We start from the raw sequence: 22,932 nt of genomic DNA on the forward strand, positions 1-22,932 counted from the left end.
TGAAAATTTAACAACCACCAAAAAAAACATATGTTATAATTATAAATTATCAAATACTTAATAGGAAAACCGAATAAAACCGATACCCGCGGTGTACCGCAGGTTGGATAAATTTTATACTCTTTGTTATGCAAAAAAAAAAATATGTATAGAATTCCATATAGTAAAAGAACACTTACAATGACAAAAACAATTACACCACTTTTACTCTTTCACATTTTAATAACTACTTTACCTATATTAAAATGTCATACACATTTTTAAACACATTAAAACACATTCTTCTAATCACTAAATAACAACCAACCAATATAAAATCCCAATCATTATTTATATAGGATTAAAATAAATTTTTTTTTTTATAAATTATGTATATAAAACATAATCAAATCCCTTATAAGAAAACCGCATAAAACCGAGGCCCGCGGTGAACCGCGGGTTGAATACTAGTAATGATATAAATGGCTAACGTATTCAATTATCAAATCTTAACAGCAATGAGTTCAAATAAAGAACATGACTTGGGCACCGTAAGCACAACACCACACCACTCAATCTTCCCATAAATCTTGTGTGCATTCCGTCTTTCAAGCGCAATCTCAGCACACCAAATCATCCTCTTCTTAGAGCCGCTAGCATGCACTTCTTCTCCCATAAAACCGCAATCTTTCCACTATAATCTACCAATCTAACATGACTGGGATGCTTTGGTAATTTAGGAAGTTCTTTCAAACCCATCAAAGATCTCCACGTTCGTTCCTCGGAGTCGTACCTTAGGAGTGTTCTTGAAAATGCCATATAGCATACATTATCTATCACGCAAGAAGAATAATAGGTAACCAACAACAAAAGCATATCCAATCCGACCGCATTCCATCTATTTTCCTTAGGCTTGTTAACTACATTTTTATCCCCAAACAGGTAAAGCTTTCCGTCATAGACTAAACTTCCTGATATATACCTCCCACGTATCTCCGCGATAGGGCTTGGCACATGCTCCCATATTTTGGTTTTGGAATCGAAACACTCGATCATATTCGAGTATTAATCATAAACTTTCCAGCCTTCCACTACATATATTTTTCCATCAAGAACATTCACGAGGTGGCACTTTCGAACTACCCGCATGCTTGGAGCTTCGTGCCAGATGTGAGACCGACAATCCAAGAGGAAGACCCTAGACGAGAGCACACCATTTATGTTTCCGCCAATCATGTAGATATAAGAACCAATTGTGGTACAAGTCAACCCAAACCGAGGACGATAATTGCTAGTTGGGGCTGAGACCATAACATTTTCACTTAACTTCTCTTCTTCCTTGCTAGTGCGATTTGTAAGGATTGGTCTAAAGCAGGATGTGAACCATCGTGAGTTGAAGTTAGGGTTAGGGTTAGGGGTTCGAGTTGGTCTTCGGCTTAGAGTGAACCAACGTGGTTAGATACATAACCGAAACGTAAGCACAGATAAAGACAATTCTCGGTGCATCCTAAGAGCCAGGGCCGGCCCAATGTAATTACATGCCCAAAGCAGGGAATTTTTTTTTTTGTCCCAACTAACACATAAATGTAAAAAAATCACAAAAACTACTAATGAAGATTCGAACTCGAGACATGTTGCCTACTAAAACAAGGCTCTGCCGCTACACCACATTCATTTTTTCGGTAAGTGATGCCCTAAAATTAATGATATATTTTTGGCGCCTAAAGCACAAGCTTCAATTGCTTTAGCTCAGGGCCGGGCCTGCTAAGAGCGTTCGGATCTTGTAAAGCTCAAGTGATGCAACAAGAGAGCGGAATCTCTTGGAAACTAAGGAGAGAATCGGGCAGTACAATCTCGAGACACGGGCTAAGATGTTCAATAGTAAATCATCAGGAAGGTAAGGCATATTAACCGGTGACGGACATGGACTCTTTGCCGTTCATCATAAATTATCAGGAAACACTAAGAATGTAATCAAACTCCAAGAGTAGCTACTAAAATTATGTTGGCTGGACTAAAATATGTGAAAATACTTTTATGCAATGATCAAATGTCGAATCAAACCGAATTTGAATATATAATAAATGAACCAAAGATTCAAAAAAATTGTGTTAGAGTTATAATGTACGTGAGGATGTGTCTTTAGTTAAGTGGTTAATTCTGTTTGACTTTGCCTTTCCACCGGATTTTGACTCTACTAAATCGCGTTACCCCGCATAGTATTGATTGACTATGGATCAAGACTTGTCGATCCAAAGATGTAAAAAAAAAAGAATTAAAAAGTATGTTTGATTTTTTTTTGTTTTCTGATTTAATTACGTTCGATTTATGCATGGACATGACATCAAAGTGAATGAATCTAAGGGTGACCATTAATATTTTGATATTTTTCTTGTATTAATAAATAGATTTTAGTTTTTGTCATAATTTTCTTAATATTTTTCATTCTACTGGATTTTAACTTGAATGGTAATAAAACGACGGTAGTAATAGTCCTTAATGCATGCCTAATTAACCACTACATTAGAAAATGATTCTGAACAAACCAGACTTGTTTTATACTTTCGATGTAATAGTTGGAAACTGCTAATATAGATCTGGAAATTACACTAATTAATACGTTTACATTAAAATAAAATAAAAATTTGTTGTAAATCTAATAATTTTGACGTCCATACACATACACACACGTGAGAGGCAAAAACTGTATCTCAGCCGCAAGAATCTCGTCTCCTGTTTTATTACAAGGTCAACTTCTGGTCTCTCTCTTCAACTTATTAATCTTCACTTAATTTATAAAAATCTAACTATTTATTAGATTCTGATTTCAAATCTAAAAACAATAAAATAACTCCACAAACGTAACTTCAAAAATTCAAAAAAAAAATAAATATCTAAAAACCTCGGTTTTATGATCACACACCTCACATAGAAGCTTCTTTCTACTTCACTATAAAATCTAACTCTGATCATCACTTAAACTCATACCATCTCACGTGTTCTTAGATTTTCAACAATGGCGTCGGCGATCAGTTCCTCTGACCATCGTCTATCGACAAGCAAGAGACGTTTGAAGCCATTGATGCTAAGAGATTACTTACTCGATGATCTCAGTTCTTGTTCATCCAACGGCTTCAAATCATTCCCACGTCGTCAAACTCCCTCTTCATCTTCCACCGTTCGTCGTCTTCTTGACGCCGAGATCAAACGGTCAGGATTGATCCATCATCATCATCATCACAACAAACAACAACGTCTCACCAGAAGATCAAGCCGTACAACTTGTGGAACGGCGATAAGTCACGCCGTTCATAAAGCTTCGACGGCGTTTCTCAAACTTTTGCCGTTCCCTTCTCCCGCCGTTAAAAAACAAGGCGTTTTCTCTAGAAGCTTCTCTAAACGGCTTTTAAGTAGAAGCTTCTGGAGAAAACCCGTCGTTAGTCTATCTCGCCGTGATGTAACCGGAGATGGAGACGGAGAGATCCAATGGTGGAGATCCGTCGCGTACGAAGAGAGCTTAGATCAACGGTCGGATCTAATCTCTCAACTCTCCACCACCGACGACAAAATAACATTTTCAATCTCAGCCGCTGCGATCACCACCGTGGAGGAGTTAATCTCCGGTGAGTCTTCGAGTTCCGGCAGCGAGTTTTTCACAAATTCATCATCGGAGGTTGTGCAGTCTTCTTCTTCATCGTTCTCTTCTTCGTCGAGCGGTGAATCTGAGGAAGTCTCGAAGAAAAACGACGCCGTGGAAGACGGGAATGAGAGCGGAGAGAGATTAAACGCACGTGACTGTGACGGATCATCTGTCAACGGCAACAACAGCCTGTGTAACAGAAAGGTTAGTTAGTTAAAAGCTCGTTTTCAATCTTTATTACAACTGTCACAGGTGTTGAAAGCATTTGGTTTTGTCTTTTCGTAAATTAAAATTTTTTAAAAATTTGAAGAGATATTGAAACTTGTCGGGGAAAGTGTGCGAGTCACGTGAGGTGTGGGATTTAGATTTTGATGGTTACGATTCTTCTACGTAGCTTCTAATGCGTATTATACGGCACATGATCCCGCGAAAGATTTTTTTTTTGTTCCATGGTACTTGACGACGTACCAAGTTATTTTACTCACGATTTCAATTATCGTACACATTTTAAATAGAATTTTAAATATATTTTAGTTAGATTAGATACGCATATCTTCACACATTTATACGTAGTAGTACTTTTAACATTATAATTAAGAGTTAATTTTATATTATCACCCATGTTCATGGAATTTTTATAAAGTAATGAAATCCTTGATGATTTTATTCTTGGATTTGTATAAGAAATATTTTCAAATAACAAAGTAATTAACACTACATAATCTCAATCAAAACAAAAGTGAAGATACGATCATTAATTAGATAGGGGCAGAGACAGATAGATAGATAAATGATGTTGTCATGGAGTTGGCTGACTTTTGTCAACTTATTAATGTCACTATTATTTCTCATATCATTATTTTTTGTTTTTGTTGTGACCCCTTTTAGTTTAGTTATTCTTTGTGGTGTATTGTGTGATTACATAAGAAACAGATTTGATATTATTATTTGCAATTTTTAGGAATGTGTGAATGAAGAGAAAGAACAACTCAGTCCAGTATCAATCTTAGAATGTCCTTTTAAAGACAATGGAAGTGATGATGAAGACGATGAGAACACTGATCAAAATGGTAATTTTATCAATGGCCTCCTCATCGATATTTAGCTAGGAAAATGTGAATTTGTAACTAACTTTATAAGCTAATATTTGCAGGTATACATGAGAAAATTGCAAGAAAAAGCAGGAGATTAAATGGTTTGGTACGGCTTGAGCCACTAGACTTGGATAAACGCATAAAGGAGTATGTAGAGAGACAAGAAGAGTACTCATTTCACAAGCTAGAGACCGAAGAGGACGAATCAGAAAACCAAGCAAACCGCTTGTTTGCTCTTGTGAAATTGAGAATCGGCGAAACAAATGACCTACTAGCTTCCAAAGTAGCGGATAATCTATTGTTAGATTATCTTCAAGAAGATAATATTGGGCCAAAAGAGGAGACATTAATGGTGAAGAAAGCAGAAGATTGGGTTATGGGTAGACAAGATGAGATGTTTATGAGTTGGGAAGTGAAAGAGAAGAGAGAGGTTTATGTGAAGGAAATGAAGTGGGGTTGCATTAAAGGAGATGAGAGAGAGAATGTGGTTGAAGAGTTGGCTAATGGTTTCTTCACTTCCTTTGTGGATGAATTCATCTTCGACTTAGTGTTGTGATAAAGTTATGGTTTTTGATCGGGAGTGAAGATTTTGACATGTCGTTAAAAATTAGATCATAATGTAGTAGATATATGTTATCTCAATAAAACTATATGTAGTTTGGCATAAGGGTAATGATTCGTAAAAATTAAACTTATGTAGGTCACATGTTCGTTTTTCATTGTTAAGTCTAGAATGAGAGTTAAGAGTCCATAATCATTATGTGTTGTTTGTTCTTCTAACTCTTAATTTGAAATCTGAGTTTCTTTATGGTTTAATTTTCGAATTCTAAATCAAATTCATTAGCCAAAAGAGGTTGAATACATTAACAATTGGGTGTTCTCTGTATAATGTAGGTAGTGACCCATATTCTAGCATCTAAAACGTTTAATTGGAGTTTAAGTTATTCTATACGCGATAGATGTTTATAACATAATCCAAAATAGTAAATATATAATCTAATTATTTGAGATTATTTTCGGAACTAGTCAATTGGTTGTGTTTTTCGGAAAACATCTGGATTTTAGTGAACCAAATAGGAGAAATTCGGTCGTGAACAAAACTCCGTCTTTATGATGCGATACCTTGGTGCACCTTTTATTTGTTGGGAAGAAGCGTTTGCGAGGCACATCACATGGTAAAAATATGAATCTATTTATATTGATTGACAAAGAGGATTGATTAGTTAGGAATTGACTTCTAAAAAGTCTAAACAATAACTTTTAAAGTAGAACACTAGGTTCAGAATCCGCGCTACGCGCGGGTCTATTTTTAGTAATATTTTGTGTCACTAATAATATTTATTAAAAATATGGAAATATATGTTTTTATTTCTCTACTTATTGTTAATAGTTTCTTGAATTTTAAAATTAGCAGATAGTTTAATTCAATACACCACTAACAAAACTCTAATACAACTTTTAGGATTTTACAACATTTATCAAAAGAATATTATTTTTTGTTTAATTTCTCTCCTTAGCTATTTTGGATGACCGCTTAGCTATTTTGGATGATCGGATCTTTTCACATACAATATTTTGATTGAATATCATGAAATAAATTGCTGTATAAAGACTAACTTCGTCAACTTTCTCATTTTTGGTATGCGCAAATTTACTATTGTTTTTTATCTATCTCACTGCATTAGTTAGTATAGCTCTATATTTTTTTAAAAACAACTCATATTTTTCAAAAGAAAAAAAACAACTCATATTTTTCTCACATTCTTTTCAATATGTATATGAATTTTCGTCTTCACAATATTTTTTCGAAAGCTATCACTAATTTTGTCTTTTTGCAAGCACTTATTCCCTTTTATTTCTTGGGAAGAAGCGTTTGCGAGACACATCACATGGTAAAAATATGAATCTATTTATATTGATTGACAAAGAGGATTGATTAGTTAGGACTTAGGAGTTGACTTCTAAAAAGTCTAAACAATAACTTTTAAAGTAGAACATTTACATTATATAATGAATAATTAATAATAAAAAATTGAATAGTTGCAATTTTCTAATTTTATATATCTTTATGATCATTTCATCATTTGGCTATTTTTAATTTGATACATCGGACATAACAACAAACCTAGCTATGTAATTGGAAAAACCAATTGTCCAGTGCCCTGATATTTTTTTTTTCTTACCAGAATCGGATTTGTTAGTACATGTCAATCAAAGTGTTTCAGCATCTCCAGCTTAACATAAAAAATGAGTGTGTTTTATAGTGTCAGACAAATCCACGTGAACCTTTGCCTCTATAAAATCACCCAAAAATAGAAATTATTTTTGCAAACAAAAAAAAAGGAAAAAATAGTTTAGTGATTTTTTTTTTTGGTGATTAAAAAATGCTTAGTAGATTTATAGGGAAAAGGGTATTTTTATACCCGTATAATCTGCAAAGTATGTTTCCGACATAAACAATTACATATGATTAATTCATACCCAAACTCCAAACAAATTTAAATTTTATACCTAAACTTTATATTTAGTGTCTAATTTGTCCTAATTAACGGGTGTTAGTCAAGTATTAGGGTTGTTGAGTTAAATAACATGTATTTGCTATAAACAATGTCATTTTAAGTGTCAGTTAAAATTTTGTTAAATTTTGCAAAAATCGGGTTTCATCAAAACCATAATGTTTCACTCATTTGCGTAGTCCATTAGTATTTGATCCACGGCTATAGTAAAACGTTATGGGTTCGAGATCCGATTTTTGTTAAATTTTATAAAACTTTAACTTCAACGTTTAAAACGACGTTATTTTAAGTCACGTCATAAAACATATGTCATCTGCTTCAACAACTGTAACGGCTGACTAACATCTATAATTACGACTTTGAATTAGACACTAAATATAAAGTTTAGGTATAATTTTTTTTTTTGAGGTTTGGATATGAATTAATCCTACATATGTTCAAATCGAAAAACACATTTTACATTTTTTAGATTGTACATGTATGAAAATATCATTTTCCCATCTATGGGGTGATGAAGTTTTCCACAATTGAAAAAAAAAGAAGGAAGAAGCATCTTTTCCATTATTTTTCAGCTTAAAAAAAAAAAGCATCTAAAAAGAAGTATTCTTTTGTTCTCCTCTTTATAAAGTTTGTATTTTTTTAAAAAGATTTGAAGAAAGACACAATAAACCCTAAATAATATTTACCCCTTTTAGTAGCTGCCTCTCTTTTCTTCTTCCGATTCTCCTTCCGCCGCGACTGAGTTATAATCATGAGAGGAGTTAAACGCGCCGCCGTCTCCGAATCAAACGAATCTTCCGTGAGTTTTCTTTCTTTGCGTTCGTGGTTTCGTTGATTGAATCTCGTGAAGAATTCTGTATTGTATCGATTCTCTGTTTCGAGGGTAGAAGATAAAAATTGACACTTTGGGGTATTTCTTGGTGGGTGATTGATGATTGGTTTAGCTAGTTTTCTATAGATTTTGGCTGATTATGAATAAAGTCGGCAACTTTTTAATGTAACAAGTTGTGGGCATTGTCCTTATTGGTATGGAACTATAAGATTTAGCTCAAGGTCTTTGCTTTAGACCCATTACCGAGTTAGTATGATGATTGGTTTAGCTAGTTTCTACAGATTTTGAGTGATTATCGAATAAAGTCGACAACTTTTTTATGTAACAAGTTGTGGGCATTGTTCATAAATGGTATGGAACTATAGGATTGAGCTCAAGGTCTTTGCTTTAGACCCATTACCAGTTAGTTTGATGATTTGTTTAGCTAGTTTCTATAGATTTTGGCTGATTATGAATAAAGTCGGCAACTTTTTAATGTAACAAGTTGTGGGCATTGTCTTTATTGGTATGGAACTATAAGATTTAGCTCAAGGTCTTTGCTTTATATCCGTTACTGGGTTCAATTTTGAGCAATTTGATTTCGAATTGATTCTATTAGCTGCTTTTGTTTTGCTTTTGGAATTAATTTCGAAAGGGAATGTTGCAGTTTAAGAATGCAAAACCAGTGGAAGGAATCTTATTTGGTAACCAGAAGAATCTAGCACTGATCCAACAGAGTCTATTAACACCAGCATCATTGGATAAACAGAGAGCTGAGTTAGCTAGGAAGCATGTGAGAGCTCTTAATAACCAATTTGTAAGGTGAACAATTGTGTTTTTGAAAAAAAGATTATCTTTGCGCTTGTTGGATATTTTATGTAGTTTATGAAAACATTTTTAACTTGTTTTGTTTATATAACTTCAATAAGAAATTGCTTATGCTTTAATGTGAAAACAGTTGGGTGCAGTTACAGCTGAAGAATCATCCTGATGAACTTTGGGAAGATGGGATGAATGACTATATTGCTCATGCGTCAAACATTCTGGTACATACTCTAATTACATGACTCTTCCTCTTAACGTTTAGTAATGTACTTGGTTTTTCCTGTATTTAGAGGTCTCGTTTTCTCAAAATGAAAAAATTTGTTTAAGTAGGATGGTTTTGATTTGACTCAACAAGAATGATAACTCTTCGTGTCTCTTACTTGTTTTGTGCTAGACCTTTTGTTTAGTACTCTAGCTCATCAGTTTTCGAATTCATGTTAAATCTCGTGCAGGAAAAGTTTAAGGATGTGGTCAACTGGCTAAAAGAAAATAAGGGAAAGGGGGAGAATGTATCCCCTGAATCTCGTGGAGCAGAGAAGAAATTAGTGGCTGAAGTCAAGAATAGTGATGTTAAGTCAGTTTCAAATAATAGCCTATTTGGTTCAAACAGTCAACCTGGGCACTTCTCAAACAATCAATCTTCCAATTTTTCCAGTAGTCACTCTGGTTTCTTTTCAAGCCAACCTGGAGCATTCTCCAGCAGTCCTTCTGGTTTAACATCTAATAGCCAGACTGGATCTTTTAGCAGTGGCCAGTTTGGTACAAAAAGCAGCCAACCTGGAGCATTCTCCAACAATCCTTCTGGTTTAACATCTAATAGCCAGACTGGATCTTTTAGCAGTGGCCAGTTTGGTTTAAAAAGCAGCCAACCAATTCTATCTTCCGGCAGTCAAGCAGGAGCAATATCTAATAGCCAACCTTCTTATCAATTTTCTAATAATCAACCCCCTTTTACATCTGGAGGTATCTACTTTTCCATTAGCAGAATACATTTATTGGACTTGTCATTGACCAGCTTTGTATCTTTAGGACAATAGTTCAAGAGACTAACCTCTACTTTCCTTGTTTGCTGGTATTAGTAACTCCAGTGTCCATACCGGCAAAGCGGGATTCCACAGATGATGCGGACGGTGAGTTGATCATATACTGTTTTCTTCCTATTTGTTTTCGTGTTTCTTTGAAAGGTTATAATTGGAATACCACTTAAATATTTTTCAACCCACGATCTTGAATCCTTGATCTACTTATCGATTATGAAGTTTGACTTACCTAGAGGAAATTATCTATTACAAATCTTGAGGCATAATGGACTTGTAAACATTGGATTCTTTGGACTCTGCAGAAGATGAACAACCTCAACCGAGCAGCCCATCTGTCAAAAAGGCTGAAGAAAAGGGTGTTACTGTGGTTCATGAAGTCAAATGCAAACTTTATGTCAAGGTATTCATCCTCAGAGTCCTCTTAGGTGTCATAGTGCTTGTGAAGTAGTTTCTTTCTCTACTTTAGTTACCTTGACATTCTGTTCTTACTGATGACGTTGTAAGCTTTGTATCTGTGATATTGTACAGTCAAATGACCCAACGGATATAGGGTGGAAAGATAAAGGAACTGGGAATCTCTACATAAAATGCAAAGAAGGCGTCGACAAGGGGACAAAAGAATCAAAACCCACAATTCTTGTCCGAAACGATGTATGATTCAGTATACACACACTTCACATTCAACTTGGTCTACAGATTTCCAACATTATAAACATCTTTTCTTGCCAGGTTGGAAAACTGCTTCTGAATGCATTACTGTACACGGGAATCAAGACGAGCCCACAGAAGAACGCCCTTGTTGCAATATTCCACTCCTCGGTAAATAAAAGCTGCTAAAGCTTCTTCTTTAGCGTTTTCATGGTGGTTACTTTCTCTGATTTTGTCTACCTGCAACAGGAGGATTCCAACGAGAATGTAACACCGAGAACCTTTCTTATAAGAACAAAGACGGCAGATGCTAGAGATAAGTTAGCAACGGCCATCCAAGAATATGCCCCTTCTTCATAGATTGCCCAAAACCAGGTTGAGATCTTCTTTGTAATATTAGGAAGGCTCTTAAGATTAACGTAAAGCTTGATAAAGGGCACAAAAATGTTGTATGGTTGAGAGAGGGAGAGAGAGAGAGAGAGAGAGAGAGAGAGAGAGAGAGAGAGAGAGAGAGGGCCAAAGGTGGTACTTCTTAGCTTATAGAGAATGTTGTGCCAATCTTCTTTGTAACTTATAAAAACCAAACAATAAAATCACTTTATTTTATGACAATTTATCTGATTTAACTATGACTAATAGAAGTATGCAGAAAACTGAAAATTGGAATTAATAACTTATCAAAAGGCATACATATTCTATAAAATTTCATTCATCTCGAACGAAAATAACAGATGCTACATTATATTCTAAATTTATACAAAAGAAGGCGATACAATCAAAGGATCAGCTAAGCTGATCCATATATCTAACATTCTCCGTTTTCTTTTTGTGATCTATGAATGACGAAACGATCAACTATCTTTACCGTATTAACAGGGTCTTGTTGGGCTGTTGAGGAACACCATTTACTTGGAAACTCTCTCTCATAGCTCATCTTGAAACTCTGTTTAGGCTCTGAATCCCAATCTTTGTCCAGTTTCCAGTCTTTTGGCACCTAAGCTCATAATATACACAACTTAGGTTAACGTTATGCGTTTAGCAACTAAGAAATCAATAAATAAGAACTAATGACAGCAAGCAGCAGTATCAGGTAGCCAACTGTCGCAAGTAGAGTTTTTTCTTACCTTATCAACTGCAAGCGTGAAAACTTCGATGTCTCCATCTTCTAGGATGTGGAAACGGGTGAAAGATTTGTAATTGGCAATGCGGAGTGAAGAGAAAGCTTCATCAAAATGTAGGTGGAACCAGTTGATGCAGATATACAAGTAGCTTCCAAATACCATAGACACGACAGGAGTTGAGAAGACCCAAAAGTAAAGGAAGACAGAAGCATAATAGATAACAGCTCCGCTTCGGGAAAGTGATTCCATTCCATGTTTGCAAATATTGGTCCGGGTAACCGCCATCACCTGATGTTAAAGTACTCAGGTTGATGTTTCAAATCTGATCTTTGGTTTATCAAAATAGAGACAAAACACAGTACATTACTTACCTCAGGAACATCAAATGCTGACATAAGATACTTGATGCACGCAGGATATAAGCCAAACGTCCATTGTTCGATACGGGCTCGAAGGCCAGTAGGGTCCGGGAAATGCTGATTCTCCACTGATTTGTACCACTCATATAATGTATGATACCCTGCTTAAACAAAAATGTAAAGAGTCACAAAATCAATCAAGGCTAAATCACAAAATTTTCACCCAGTCACTATTATCTGTTAGCGTCAATGACATCGTGATGAGTCAAGATGGTAGTTCAGTATGCAACAAAACAATGCACTTTGTAACGAAAACCCAACCAGCTGGATATGGAATGGAAACTGACCAGAATTTGCAAGGAGATTATGCTGAATACAGATTTCTATGCCCAGCTCCAACATCAACATGAGAATCAGAGCTGCCATCAGGTGAGCAGCAACATGAAGAACTCCAATTACAACCCTTTTCTTCGGAGATACTTTTGAGGGGACAAATGTGATTGCAGTTATCAGCAACATCAAGACACCAGTAAAAGACACATAAGATTGTTCCATCACATACGCAAAGGCGCTCCAAACTGTGCCTAAGAAACTCTCCAGGTGACCAGAAAACGAATCACCTCGTAAGACGTGAGCTAGCTTACACTGAAACCAACGAGGAACTAGAAGGAATGAGATTGCAGTGTTCTTGTGAGCCTATACGATTGTTCTCAAGGAAAAAACAAATCTATGTATATGCAAACTAAAAAAAAGAACTGCTATAGCATATAAAACACCTATCTCAGCTACCCAATCTATTACTGGATGCAATGTTTAATAGGATGAGTTTAATACGCACCTGAGGGAACAATGAAAAGACCAAGATAAAGTATATAATGCCACCAATGAAATCAAATTGCCAGTTCTTTTTCCGGAATTTCAAAATATTTCCCAAAGCAATCTGCAAATGGAAGAAAACACCATTTAATATCCGAATACTATTAGAAGTTGAAAACAAGGCAAGTTCGTGATAGGAAACTTACTTTGCTTGAATCATCAAAAGAGGGGTAGGCAACCTTGCTTCCATAGGAGGCCCCATAGAACTTTGAAAAGTTGCTGAACACATGAGTGGGATGCAGAAAAGCTCCTCCACAGCCATTAACAAGAAGATGTTGGACATGTGCAGGTCCATCTGATTGATTACATGAATGTCGCATATAATGATGCAAATCCCCTGCCATTCTAAGTTTGCACCTGTATTTCAAAACGTCGCATATCAGATGTCTCACGTTCTTCCCTGTATCGCCGCTCCAGTACCAATCAAGAAGCCAGTTTGGTTCATGCGTGATAATGATCACAGCATCATTCTCACCAACCTGAATGAGAAATATTAATTTTATCAAAGCAAAAAAAAAAATGAAAATTGAGTAATATGAGAAGACGAAGCCACTAAGATATAGCCTAATCCACTTGTTAATGGCACTTCAGAAACAAAAGACATCACAAATCTATACCAGAGTAATACAGTATATAGTAAGTACTAAGTAGCTAGCCAAATAATGGTAGAACTATAACTAGATGCCGGAAACTATTTAAATTGCATCTATAAATCTATATAAAGCATGAGAAAGAAAAATGTTACACAAACTACCTTGTCCTTCACCAATTCGGAAAAGAATTTGAACTGGTCGACATCAATATCACCATGAAGTGCAAGATCCAAACCAAACACCCACCATCCCTTGGGGAGTTGCAGGGCAAAATAGCTTTTCTTCTGGGGCATTAGCCAGCCGCCTAACCAATTCTTATGGCATATATACCTCATGAAAGTATTGAGTCCGTCAAACCAGTCTACGAAATAATAAACAATAATTATAATAGTTAGAGGAGGTGAAAGAAGCAACTGAGTATGCATGCAGGTATGTGAAACAAATTATTTGAAAGAGAAATGAAGCTGAGACCTGAAACTTACCATGGTTTCCAGGGATGAGAAAACATTGAGGACCTTCATAACTCTTCAGATCAGACACTCCATTGGGTAATTCAGGCTTGTCAACAGCAATAGAGTCATTTTTATACCAACGGGGAGGCTGCAGCGCATACTCAAAAGGACAAAACAGACGTTTTTCATATGTAAAAGCTGACGGATTTGGGTATCTGGAGAAAGACATCTATGGTTAGATTTGACAAAAGCTTGGGAATATGTAAATATTTACGTATAATAAGTAAAGCACTTACGCAAGATCTCCTCCAATAAGCAGTACATTGCCTCGTGGAAGAGATATAAAATTATCAGCTACTGGCACTCTCAGAGAAGGCTGAGCAAGAAGTTTTGCAACACTATATGATGAGTTCCCACCATCACCAGTATCCGCCATGAAATCAAACCAAAAATCTTGCTTATCAGCAAGGTGATCATATAAAAGTTCCTTCCTTCCAGTAGCATCACCAGATTTGGTCATTGCAGCCTAAAGATTTGGTACAAAGGAAAGCAGCAAAAAAAATTAAATGCAATTACTGTAAATGTCTATCTGCAGAAAGAGGAATGGACCTGATCATATCATAAATTAAAAAGGTATACCTGCAGCATCCGCATGTCAAAACGGCCAACAAATACTGTCACTGACACGAGGAGGTCAAACACAGTTTTAAACAAATCAGCCGATGTTCTGAAATATATAATTAGATAGGTCAGCACCTAGTCAAGTGTTTTGCCTTCATTGTTTACTCGCCACATTGAGACAATGGTAAGCAGAAAGGGAAAATTTTAGTTTAGCATTGACATACCCTGAATACCAAGGAACCATATCTAAGAAATCAGGTTTCAATTGCTGATTCTTCAGCTTCTCGTATTTGTCAACTGACAGAGGATGTGTCAGAGCCCACCTAAACAGATTAAACATGCCATTTGAATGTAAGACCAAAGTTATTCATATGAATGTACTGTTGATCCTCAATTGCAATATTAATTTGACAGGTATTATGCCACAGATAACTTACCCAGTTGATCTCTCCACTACATAATTGGCAATGTAAAGACCGATAAATGTGGCCCACAATGAGTATATAGGAGAAATTTCGTCAGCTGAATCAGGACATGATCCATTGCATGCGATCTGCAAATAACAAGGTAGGAATAGGACAAAATTAAAGGGTGAACAAACAAAAAATATTAACAACTCATTAGAACAGTTTAAAGAAGAGATACCTCCCCGTAAATGAACCATTTGGATAACAGTGGATAATCACTTGCAGATCCAACTGGAGCAAACCACGACGAACACACTTGGTCTTTCAGCTCATTCATACGAATGAATTTTGCAAGCCAGGTATTGTGCCTATGTTCTCTTTTCCAAAACGAAAACCAGCTAGAATACTGTCTTCCAAGTGGTTTTTGCCTCAAAATAGCTCGATTACCACAATGGCTGTAAAATATACAGCAAGCCATGCTAAGAACCTGCATCGATGAAAGACATGAAGACAATAATTTTCATAAGAAAGAAAATTTTTAAGCACATAAGTGGCTTTAATGTGCAGGACTGGCAATGGTGAACTCACAGCGCAATTTTGAAGAATGGTTAAGATCTCTGGGCGTCTTCCAGCCACGCGAGAAACAAGACCAACATACCAAAGGCCAAGAAAAATGATGTGGAAGACAACAAGGAAGAGTATGGAAGAGATGTAAATTGTTAGAAACAAGGACAAATTCATCCTCAAATCCAAACCCATTGACTGAAAATTAGGAAGATGATACAAAGCTGCAACTAAAATCCAGGCAATGTACCTACACCAAAACAAAGAATTAGGAAATTTTATAGAGTGAAAATTGATATTAGATATTTTCAGAAGATGGAATTAACAGCTGCTTACCACCGACTGAAGTTTGAATAATTTGGTCTGATAGTCTTCTGGATAAATGGAGAAGAAAAGAAGTAGAAAAATCCGAGCAAGCATGCATACATGGACCACCACTTGACTGAAAACTTTTCTATGAGGGTTTGCATGTTATCCGATGAAATAAAGAATAGGCAACCAAACAATACAGCAATGATAGCATGACGTGAATGCTCATGCGGATAAGGGTAGGTATGGGTTAGAATCGTTCTGACCCTCTCCATTGGGAGAGAATTATATAAACGAGCAGAATGCCCGTCAGAGACCATAGCATATGATTCGCTTAAGTTTCGTCCTTGAATTTCTTGATGACAGTTTAAATCTTGACAGGGCTAGGAATGGTTAATGAATAACTTTGAGCTTCCAGTTTCTAGTTCAGCAGACAAAACCTTGTGCCTAAGGAAACAAGAAAAAGAGAAGAATATAGTCAGCACAGTGTGATCCAGTAATGTAACAGTAATACAGTATCTTTTTTTGATAAAACAAATAATTAAAGAATGGAGAAAACAGCCAGGAGACTCTGAAATTCAATTTACATCTGAATTTCACAAGTGGCCAAATCATACAATAAAAGCATCAAATTTCACTTTAAAGAGAAGCTGAATAGCTCTCAGATACGAAGGAACCATTGTTCCCTAAATTCCAAAAATTCATCACTGATACTAGAACTAGTACTAGCCACTGTATAACACCAACAGACTAGAAACCATAATGAAGCCCACAGCAAAAATTGTTAGCCAGGAACTCAAATTTCCTCATAATTCTTGTATGCTAGTTATATCTAATCAATACATTCCCAGTTACACAACTTCAATTGTTACTAAAAAGTCATTGATTGTCAACAACCCTGAAGTTACTTAATCTCATATATAATCAGAGCCAGAGGAAATAGAAAACACGAACTGAACAAGTAACAAACAAAAACTTCAGAATATACAAATCACACAGAATCACTAAGAACACACAACTAAATCCATAGAAAGCTAAAGAACAAACCAGAATTGGCAACCTTGTGAATCTTTTGTTGCAGCAACCCAAAATGGAAAAATAAAAAAACTTACATCATTAGATGATCTTTAACTTCATTAGTAACCCATCAGAAAGAAAAACAATCGCAATAAATTGTGATTTGAAAATCAGTAACATGCAACACAATCCAATTTCAAAGCTTAAGACTTTATTGAACTCGAGATTCGATAAAAAAAAAAAAAAAAAAAAAAAAACCATACCTTTAAGCAGCGATGAATCGGACCAAACAAGAACGAATCAAATAAATCGAATTTTCTGATTGATGAACTCAGATCAATGTAGTGGTGCTTAGAGCTTACCCCAAAATTCAAAAGAACCCTAAAAAAAAAAATTGATTTTTGGGAAATTGGAATTACAGAGAGAGAGAGAGAGAGAGAGAGAGATTTCTATCAATGAAATGATTTCTCTTTGATGAGTCAAGCGTAGAAACGAATTACGTGGCTTTGGTTTTTTTATAGTGCTATTGTTGAAAAATCTCTGCTTTTTTTCTTTTATTGCTTTTTTCTGAGAGAGAGAAGAGGGGAAAAAAAAATGAAAGAGGCGGTTACCAAATGATCACCATTTTTGTTCGAGCTTTATTTTTTAATTTTAAGTATAAATAAATAAGGATAAAATAATATAAAAATAGAAATTATTGGAGGGAATCAACGAATAATACCATTGTACCTTCAAAAAATGTCCGAATCTTTTCTGTGAAATTCATTTCATTACAAGATAATTTGCGTGTACATTTTTGTACAACTTGTAATCGAAGCAATGTAATAATTTTATAATCTCTAATTTCTTATTGGGGTGTATTTATTCGATGGCAAACTTTTTTATATAAAATGTGACGTGTCAAAATATGATTGGCCAGGTAATTTGATTTTATTGATGTGTATTTTATAGAAACAAAATAATAGAGTGTATGTTGTTGGCAATATTAAATGACTTGTGTTGACGAAAACAATAGTTAGACTTCTATTTTCACACAAAACTGGGTTCATTCTTAACGAATTAAGGTGGTGTTATTCAATGATGTATTTTAATAGAATTGTAATCCAACACTTATCGAATGTTATTCAACTAATGATTCTAAATCCAACTTTAAAATCTGGTGTTATTGGATCTCATACTTCATTAGATTTTAAAAATTTGGTGTTATTCAACTAAGATTTAAAATACTTCATTAAAATTCAGTGTTATTCAAAATTAAAAAATTTGTAAAATCTTTGTATATTGAATCATTTGAAATAAAACCTCTTTGGAGTTTCATGAATAAATTATTAGAATCAAAATCCAAGATATACTGCAGAGATTTTGAAATCCACACAAACAAACTCTTACAAACAATATCAAAAAGCAAATCTAAACCTTAAAGAATTGACTTTAACTCCACAATTGAATAACACCCCCTAAATTAAGAAGAAAAACAAAATTAAAAATACACTAAAAAGAAAGAAATGTAAGAAAAATTATCTATTAGGTTTTTTATTTAAATTGAAAATGAACTACTTCCTCCGTTCTTTTATAAATGATGTTTATGAGAATGCACATAGATTAAGAAATCATTTAATTTTTGTTTATTTTTAAACTAAAATATTATTTATTATCTAATCAACCAATAAAAAACTAATCTACAAAATATAAATCGTCAAAACCAATAAAAAAGTAATTAATTTTGTATTAAAAATTGAAAACATTATTTAATTAACAACAAAATTAGGTGCTTAAAATATCATTTATAAAAGAACAGAAGAAATATTAAAGTATTTCTATAGTAAATTAAATTGGGATAAAGACTAGATTAAAGCATGTCAAAATAAGAAAGTAACACGTAATGTGACTATGTGTGAGTCAAGACGTAAACGCGTTAGCCGTTAGGTAAAAGAAATTGCAAAAATTGATGCACTCAAAACACATGCAATGTCTTTGGGCTGTGCACATTACATTTAATTAAGCTGCACATCCAACTACATTTGTATATTTTCTTCTCTTCTATATATTTCCGATTTTGATCTCTCTTTTTTTTGTCAACATCTTTTAGATTTTGATTATATCTCATTTTCTATATCATGCATGGATTCATTCACATCATTTAAATTAAACATAAACATTGTTTTAAACTTCAAATGGTAGGCTGGTAGCATTGTTTTAAACTTCATCCATCGACATATATAGTGATTTTGTGACATTTGTGATTTTATTCTTCACAAATTTTGCTTGAAGTTTTTGCGATTTTTCTTCATCATTTGTGATTTTATTCTTCACAACATCATCAAAAATGCTAGATCAAAATATAATACTGATAGTTGGAATATTTTTTTTGTGCACAATTTAGATTCAGATTATTAGGGACCTATAATGTAAATATATTATACTTAGGCTAATATGTTAATTTCCCTAAGTATGTTTAGGGTTTCATGTGTAGGATGTATATATACCTTTTCTCAATGTCAATAGAACACAACTTTTCTCTTTATTCTCTTATCCCTTTGGCATGGTATCAGAGCTAGGATTTTAAGAAGAAAATCAAACAAAGGGAAAAGAAGAGAAGATGGCTGACGTTGACGGGAAAGAGGTTGCTCCGGTGAAGACTACGGAAGGCAGCAGCGGGAGTGGACTCACGGTGGCGGAGAAGGCTAGGGCCTCTCCACTTTATCTCCATCCTTCTGGACCGGGTAATGTGATTACTACTGTTCAATTAAAGGGAGAAAACTATGAAGATTGGGCTAAGCATGTGCGGAACGCCTTGCGAACGAAACGGAAATTAGGGTTTATTGATGGGACCTTGGAGAAACCTACCAAGGATGATGAGATTGAACAGTGGGAAGTGGTTAATTCTATGTTAATCGCTTGGATTATGAACAAAATTGAGCCGACTCTCAGGACATCGATTTATATGGTGGATGAAGCTCAAGCGTTGTGGGAAGATTTGAAGCTTCAATTCTCTGCGGGAAACGGGCCAAGAATCAGTGAGCTTCGGGCTGATATAGCAAACTGTAGGCAAAACGGAGATACGGTAATGGTGTACTATGGGAGACTTAAGAAGATGTGAGATGAATTGGCAATTTACAAGCCTATTCGATCATGTAGTTGTGGAGAACTGGCTGCTCAGTTGGAAGAAGACCGTAATGAAGAGAGAACAAATACCTTCTTGAATGGTTTAGATTCTGCGAAGTTTGGTACGGTGCGTTCTACTATCATAAGTATGGAACCACTACCCAAGCTCTCACAAGTCTATCAAAGGATCATTCGAGAAGAGAGACAACTCACGATTACTAGGAATCGTGATGCCACTCCGGAGGCTGTGGGGTTTGCGGTCCAGACTGCACAACGGGGTCAAACTTCCAGTTTTTATCGCGAGAAGGACGTGACATGTACTCATTGTGGTAAGTATGGGCATGCAAAGGCTGATTGCTTTCAGATAATTGGTCTTCCTGAATGGTGGGGAGAACGAGGTCGTGACTACAATGATCGTGGTAGAGGTGGACGTGGACGTGGAGGACGTGGAGGCCGGTTTGGTCGTGGTCGCGGGTCCGGTGGTAGGGCCAACGCAGTCACGGGTGTTCAGGCAAATATTGTTGGGGGCATACAAGCTAATTCAACAAGGACACCGGCTGATTTGGAACGTCAATCTCTACCACAAATGAGTGATGATCAATGGAATGCTCTCAAGGGTCTCTTTGCTTCTCAAAAGTCAAATCCTAATGAGAAGCTGAATGGTAAGAAAGAATGTGTTGATTCTATTATTGATACATGAGCATCACACCACATGACTGGTAATTTAGACTATTTGTCTAATGTGATGAATACCAATCCATGTATGATCGGTCTACCGGATGGTGATCATGTGGTGTCCACCCAACATGGTGATATATGTCTCGGGGGTGATTTATGGCTACAAGGAGTTTTGTACTCTAAGGATTTAACATGCTCCTTAATTTCGGTTGCAAAGTTGTTGAAAGTGGTTAAGGGTTCTATTACATTCACTGATGAGTTGTGTGTTATACAGGACCGGGCTATGAAGACGCTGATTGGGGTTGGTGAAGAGTGTGGGGACGTGTACGTGCTTCAAGGGGTGATTGGTGCGAAGATACACAAGACTGTGAGCAGTTCAGGATCATGGGATTTATGGCATCTTCGTCTTGGTCATCCGTCTAGTCATGTTGTTCCCTATTTATCGAGTTATTTAGATATTGGAAAGCAAGTTAGTTCCACAACAGTTTGTGATATTTGTTTACGGGCTAAACAAACCCGGGATTGTTTTCATGAAAGTTCTAATAAAGCTGCTGGAATTTTTGATTTGATTCATTGTGATCTCTGGGGTCCGTATCGAATAGTATCTACTTCGGGTGCTGCGTATTTTCTGACAATAGTAGATGATTATTCGAGAGCGGTTTGGGTGCATCTATTACGGGAAAAGAGTGAAGTAGGTGTAACTCTTAAGAATTTTTTCAAAATGGTGGAACGACAGTTTGAGAAGAAGGTGAAAGTAGTACGTAGTGATAATGGCGGGGAATTTATGGGTTTGCGATCGTACTTCTTGGAAGAGGGAATCATGCATCAAACGTCGTGTGTCTATACTCCTCAACAAAATGGTAGAGTGGAGAGAAAGCATAGACATATATGGAATGTTGCTAGATCGTTGATGTTTCAAGCTACCTTACCACGTCAGTTTTGGGGTGAGTGTGTTATGACTGCATGTTATTTGATTAATCGAACTCCATCCACTGTTTTGCAAGGAAAGACACCCTATCAGCTGTTGTTTGGGGAAGTACCTAATATCACTCACTTACGAGTCTTTGGTAGCTTATGCTTTGCTCGTAATGTTTTGCGGGATAAAGATAAGTTTGGGGAACGAAGTAGACGGTGTGTTTTTATGGGGTATCCATTTGGTCAGAAGGGATGGCGTGTGTATGATTTGGAGAAGTTGGAATTATTTGTTTCTCGGGATGTGGTGTTTCAAGAAGATGAATTCCCATATCAGTTGTCGGAACAACGATCGATCGATCCCGCACAGTTTGAAGATGATCAGTTTCGACCAGAGACGACTAGATCGATCGATCCGGCGCGTGGATCGATCGATCCCGAGTTACTGACATTTGATGAGTTGACGGACCAAACGGGATCGATCGATCCGGCACGTAGATCGATCGAACCCAAGCTACTGACATGTGACGAGCTTGGACCCGAGACGGAGCGATCGATCGATCCCACGCCTAGATCGATCGATCCAGAGAAAATTACTGAGACATCAGCCACTAACGGATCGATCGATCCGGCACCAGGATCGATCGATCCAGCATCCAGCTCGTCCGGTGTTCATATTACGGGGTCCAAAGATAATAAAAAGACTTCAGATACTGCTTTGGAGGAAAGGGGGAGTCAATTAGGGAATGATAATCTGACTAGTGAAGGGATTAAAGTTAGACAAAGCGAACGGGAAAGAAAACCTCCAGCTCATCTAAGTGATTATGTACTACATACTACACGTTGCTCAGTTGAACATCCCACACTCTCACCGGCACCCACTCAATCAGCGTCCTCTGCTCTAGGTACGGTTCTCTATCCCATTGCTAATTAAGTGAGTTGTGACCGATTTTCTGATTCACAGAGAGCTTTTCTTGTGGCCATTACTGCTGTCTCGGTTCCTAAGTCATACTCGGAAGCCGTTAAGGATGAGAAATGGTGCAATGCGATGTCTGGAGAGGTGAATGCTTTGGAAGCAAATGACACTTGGGATATTACCGATCTTCCGCCAGGAAAGAAAGCTATTGGCAGTCATTGGATCTTTACTATCAAGTATAAGTCGAATGGGGAAATTGAGCGTTACAAGGCTCGTTTGGTGGCCATGGGAAATCGACAGGTCGAAGGGTTAGATTTTGATGAGACATTTGCTCCTGTTGTGAAAATGACAACTATTCGCGAGTTTCTTAAGATTGCGGCTGTCAAAGGATGGGAAGTACATTAGATGGATGTTCATAATGCGTTTCTTCATGGGGATCTTGAGGAAGA

The 22,932-nt window shown here is 36.2% G+C and overlaps 4 protein-coding genes across 5 annotated transcripts; 2 read left to right on the forward strand and 2 right to left on the reverse strand.

The window, feature by feature from the left end:
- Positions 1-481: 481 nt before the first annotated feature.
- Positions 482-2,352, reverse strand: LOC110227431 (putative F-box/kelch-repeat protein At4g11770). Its single transcript, XM_021021526.1, is given in 5 exon segments — positions 482-633; positions 636-1,436; positions 1,439-1,486; positions 1,741-1,909; positions 2,299-2,352. Coding segments are annotated over 5 exon segments (1,224 nt in total).
- Positions 2,353-2,543: 191 nt separating this feature from the next.
- LOC9310792 lies at positions 2,544-5,462 on the forward strand. Its single transcript, XM_002872578.2, has 3 exons — positions 2,544-3,823; positions 4,581-4,689; positions 4,773-5,462. Exons 1-3 carry the CDS (start codon positions 2,996-2,998, stop codon positions 5,267-5,269), a joined length of 1,434 nt encoding a protein of 477 aa, XP_002872624.1. The 5' UTR covers positions 2,544-2,995; the 3' UTR covers positions 5,270-5,462.
- Positions 5,463-7,884: 2,422 nt separating this feature from the next.
- Positions 7,885-11,165, forward strand: LOC9308694. Of its 2 annotated transcripts, XM_021021182.1 has the most exons (10): positions 7,885-8,028; positions 8,708-8,862; positions 8,999-9,086; positions 9,318-9,576; positions 9,670-9,828; positions 9,945-9,995; positions 10,208-10,305; positions 10,434-10,556; positions 10,635-10,724; positions 10,803-11,165. In XM_021021182.1, exons 1-10 carry the CDS (start codon positions 7,981-7,983, stop codon positions 10,911-10,913), a joined length of 1,182 nt encoding a protein of 393 aa, XP_020876841.1. In that variant the 5' UTR covers positions 7,885-7,980; the 3' UTR covers positions 10,914-11,165. The 2 variants fall into 2 exon arrangements, with proteins under 2 accessions (XP_020876841.1, XP_020876840.1); XM_021021181.1 differs by having other exon boundaries at positions 9,318-9,828.
- A 32-nt stretch (positions 11,166-11,197) lies between these two features.
- Positions 11,198-17,446, reverse strand: LOC9308695. Its single transcript, XM_021021180.1, has 16 exons — positions 17,136-17,446; positions 15,883-16,302; positions 15,571-15,796; positions 15,221-15,469; positions 15,013-15,128; positions 14,800-14,898; positions 14,594-14,681; positions 14,251-14,480; positions 13,985-14,169; positions 13,664-13,863; positions 13,056-13,388; positions 12,872-12,973; positions 12,381-12,678; positions 12,046-12,194; positions 11,678-11,962; positions 11,198-11,547 (listed from the first exon to the last, which is right to left on the reverse strand). Exons 2-16 carry the CDS (start codon positions 16,173-16,175, stop codon positions 11,359-11,361), a joined length of 3,042 nt encoding a protein of 1,013 aa, XP_020876839.1. The 5' UTR covers positions 16,176-16,302; positions 17,136-17,446; the 3' UTR covers positions 11,198-11,358.
- Between the last annotated feature and the right edge of the window lie 5,486 nt (positions 17,447-22,932).

The sequence above is a fragment of the Arabidopsis lyrata genome (genome assembly GCF_000004255.2).
Source record: "Arabidopsis lyrata subsp. lyrata unplaced genomic scaffold ARALYscaffold_6, whole genome shotgun sequence".
NCBI classification, from domain to species: Eukaryota; Viridiplantae; Streptophyta; class Magnoliopsida; order Brassicales; family Brassicaceae; genus Arabidopsis; species Arabidopsis lyrata.

Excerpts from the sequence above, each read along its gene's own strand:
- LOC9310792 (XM_002872578.2), top strand. The coding sequence starts at position 2,996 with ATGGCGTCGGCGATCAGTTCCTCTGACCATCGTCTATCGACAAGCAAG. Across the intron at positions 3,824-4,580 it reads ACAGCCTGTGTAACAGAAAG|GAATGTGTGAATGAAGAGAA; the intron begins GTTAGTTAGTTA and ends TGCAATTTTTAG. Across the intron at positions 4,690-4,772 it reads TGAGAACACTGATCAAAATG|GTATACATGAGAAAATTGCA; the intron begins GTAATTTTATCA and ends TAATATTTGCAG.
- LOC9308694 (XM_021021181.1), top strand. The coding sequence starts at position 7,981 with ATGAGAGGAGTTAAACGCGCCGCCGTCTCCGAATCAAACGAATCTTCC. Across the intron at positions 8,029-8,707 it reads CCGAATCAAACGAATCTTCC|TTTAAGAATGCAAAACCAGT; the intron begins GTGAGTTTTCTT and ends GGAATGTTGCAG. Across the intron at positions 10,306-10,433 it reads AATGCAAACTTTATGTCAAG|TCAAATGACCCAACGGATAT; the intron begins GTATTCATCCTC and ends GATATTGTACAG.
- LOC9308695 (XM_021021180.1), bottom strand. The coding sequence starts at position 16,175 with ATGGTCTCTGACGGGCATTCTGCTCGTTTATATAATTCTCTCCCAATG. Across the intron at positions 14,481-14,593 it reads TTGACATGCGGATGCTGCAG|GCTGCAATGACCAAATCTGG; the intron begins GTATACCTTTTT and ends CCAAATCTTTAG. Across the intron at positions 11,963-12,045 it reads CAGCATTTGATGTTCCTGAG|GTGATGGCGGTTACCCGGAC; the intron begins GTAAGTAATGTA and ends CTTTAACATCAG.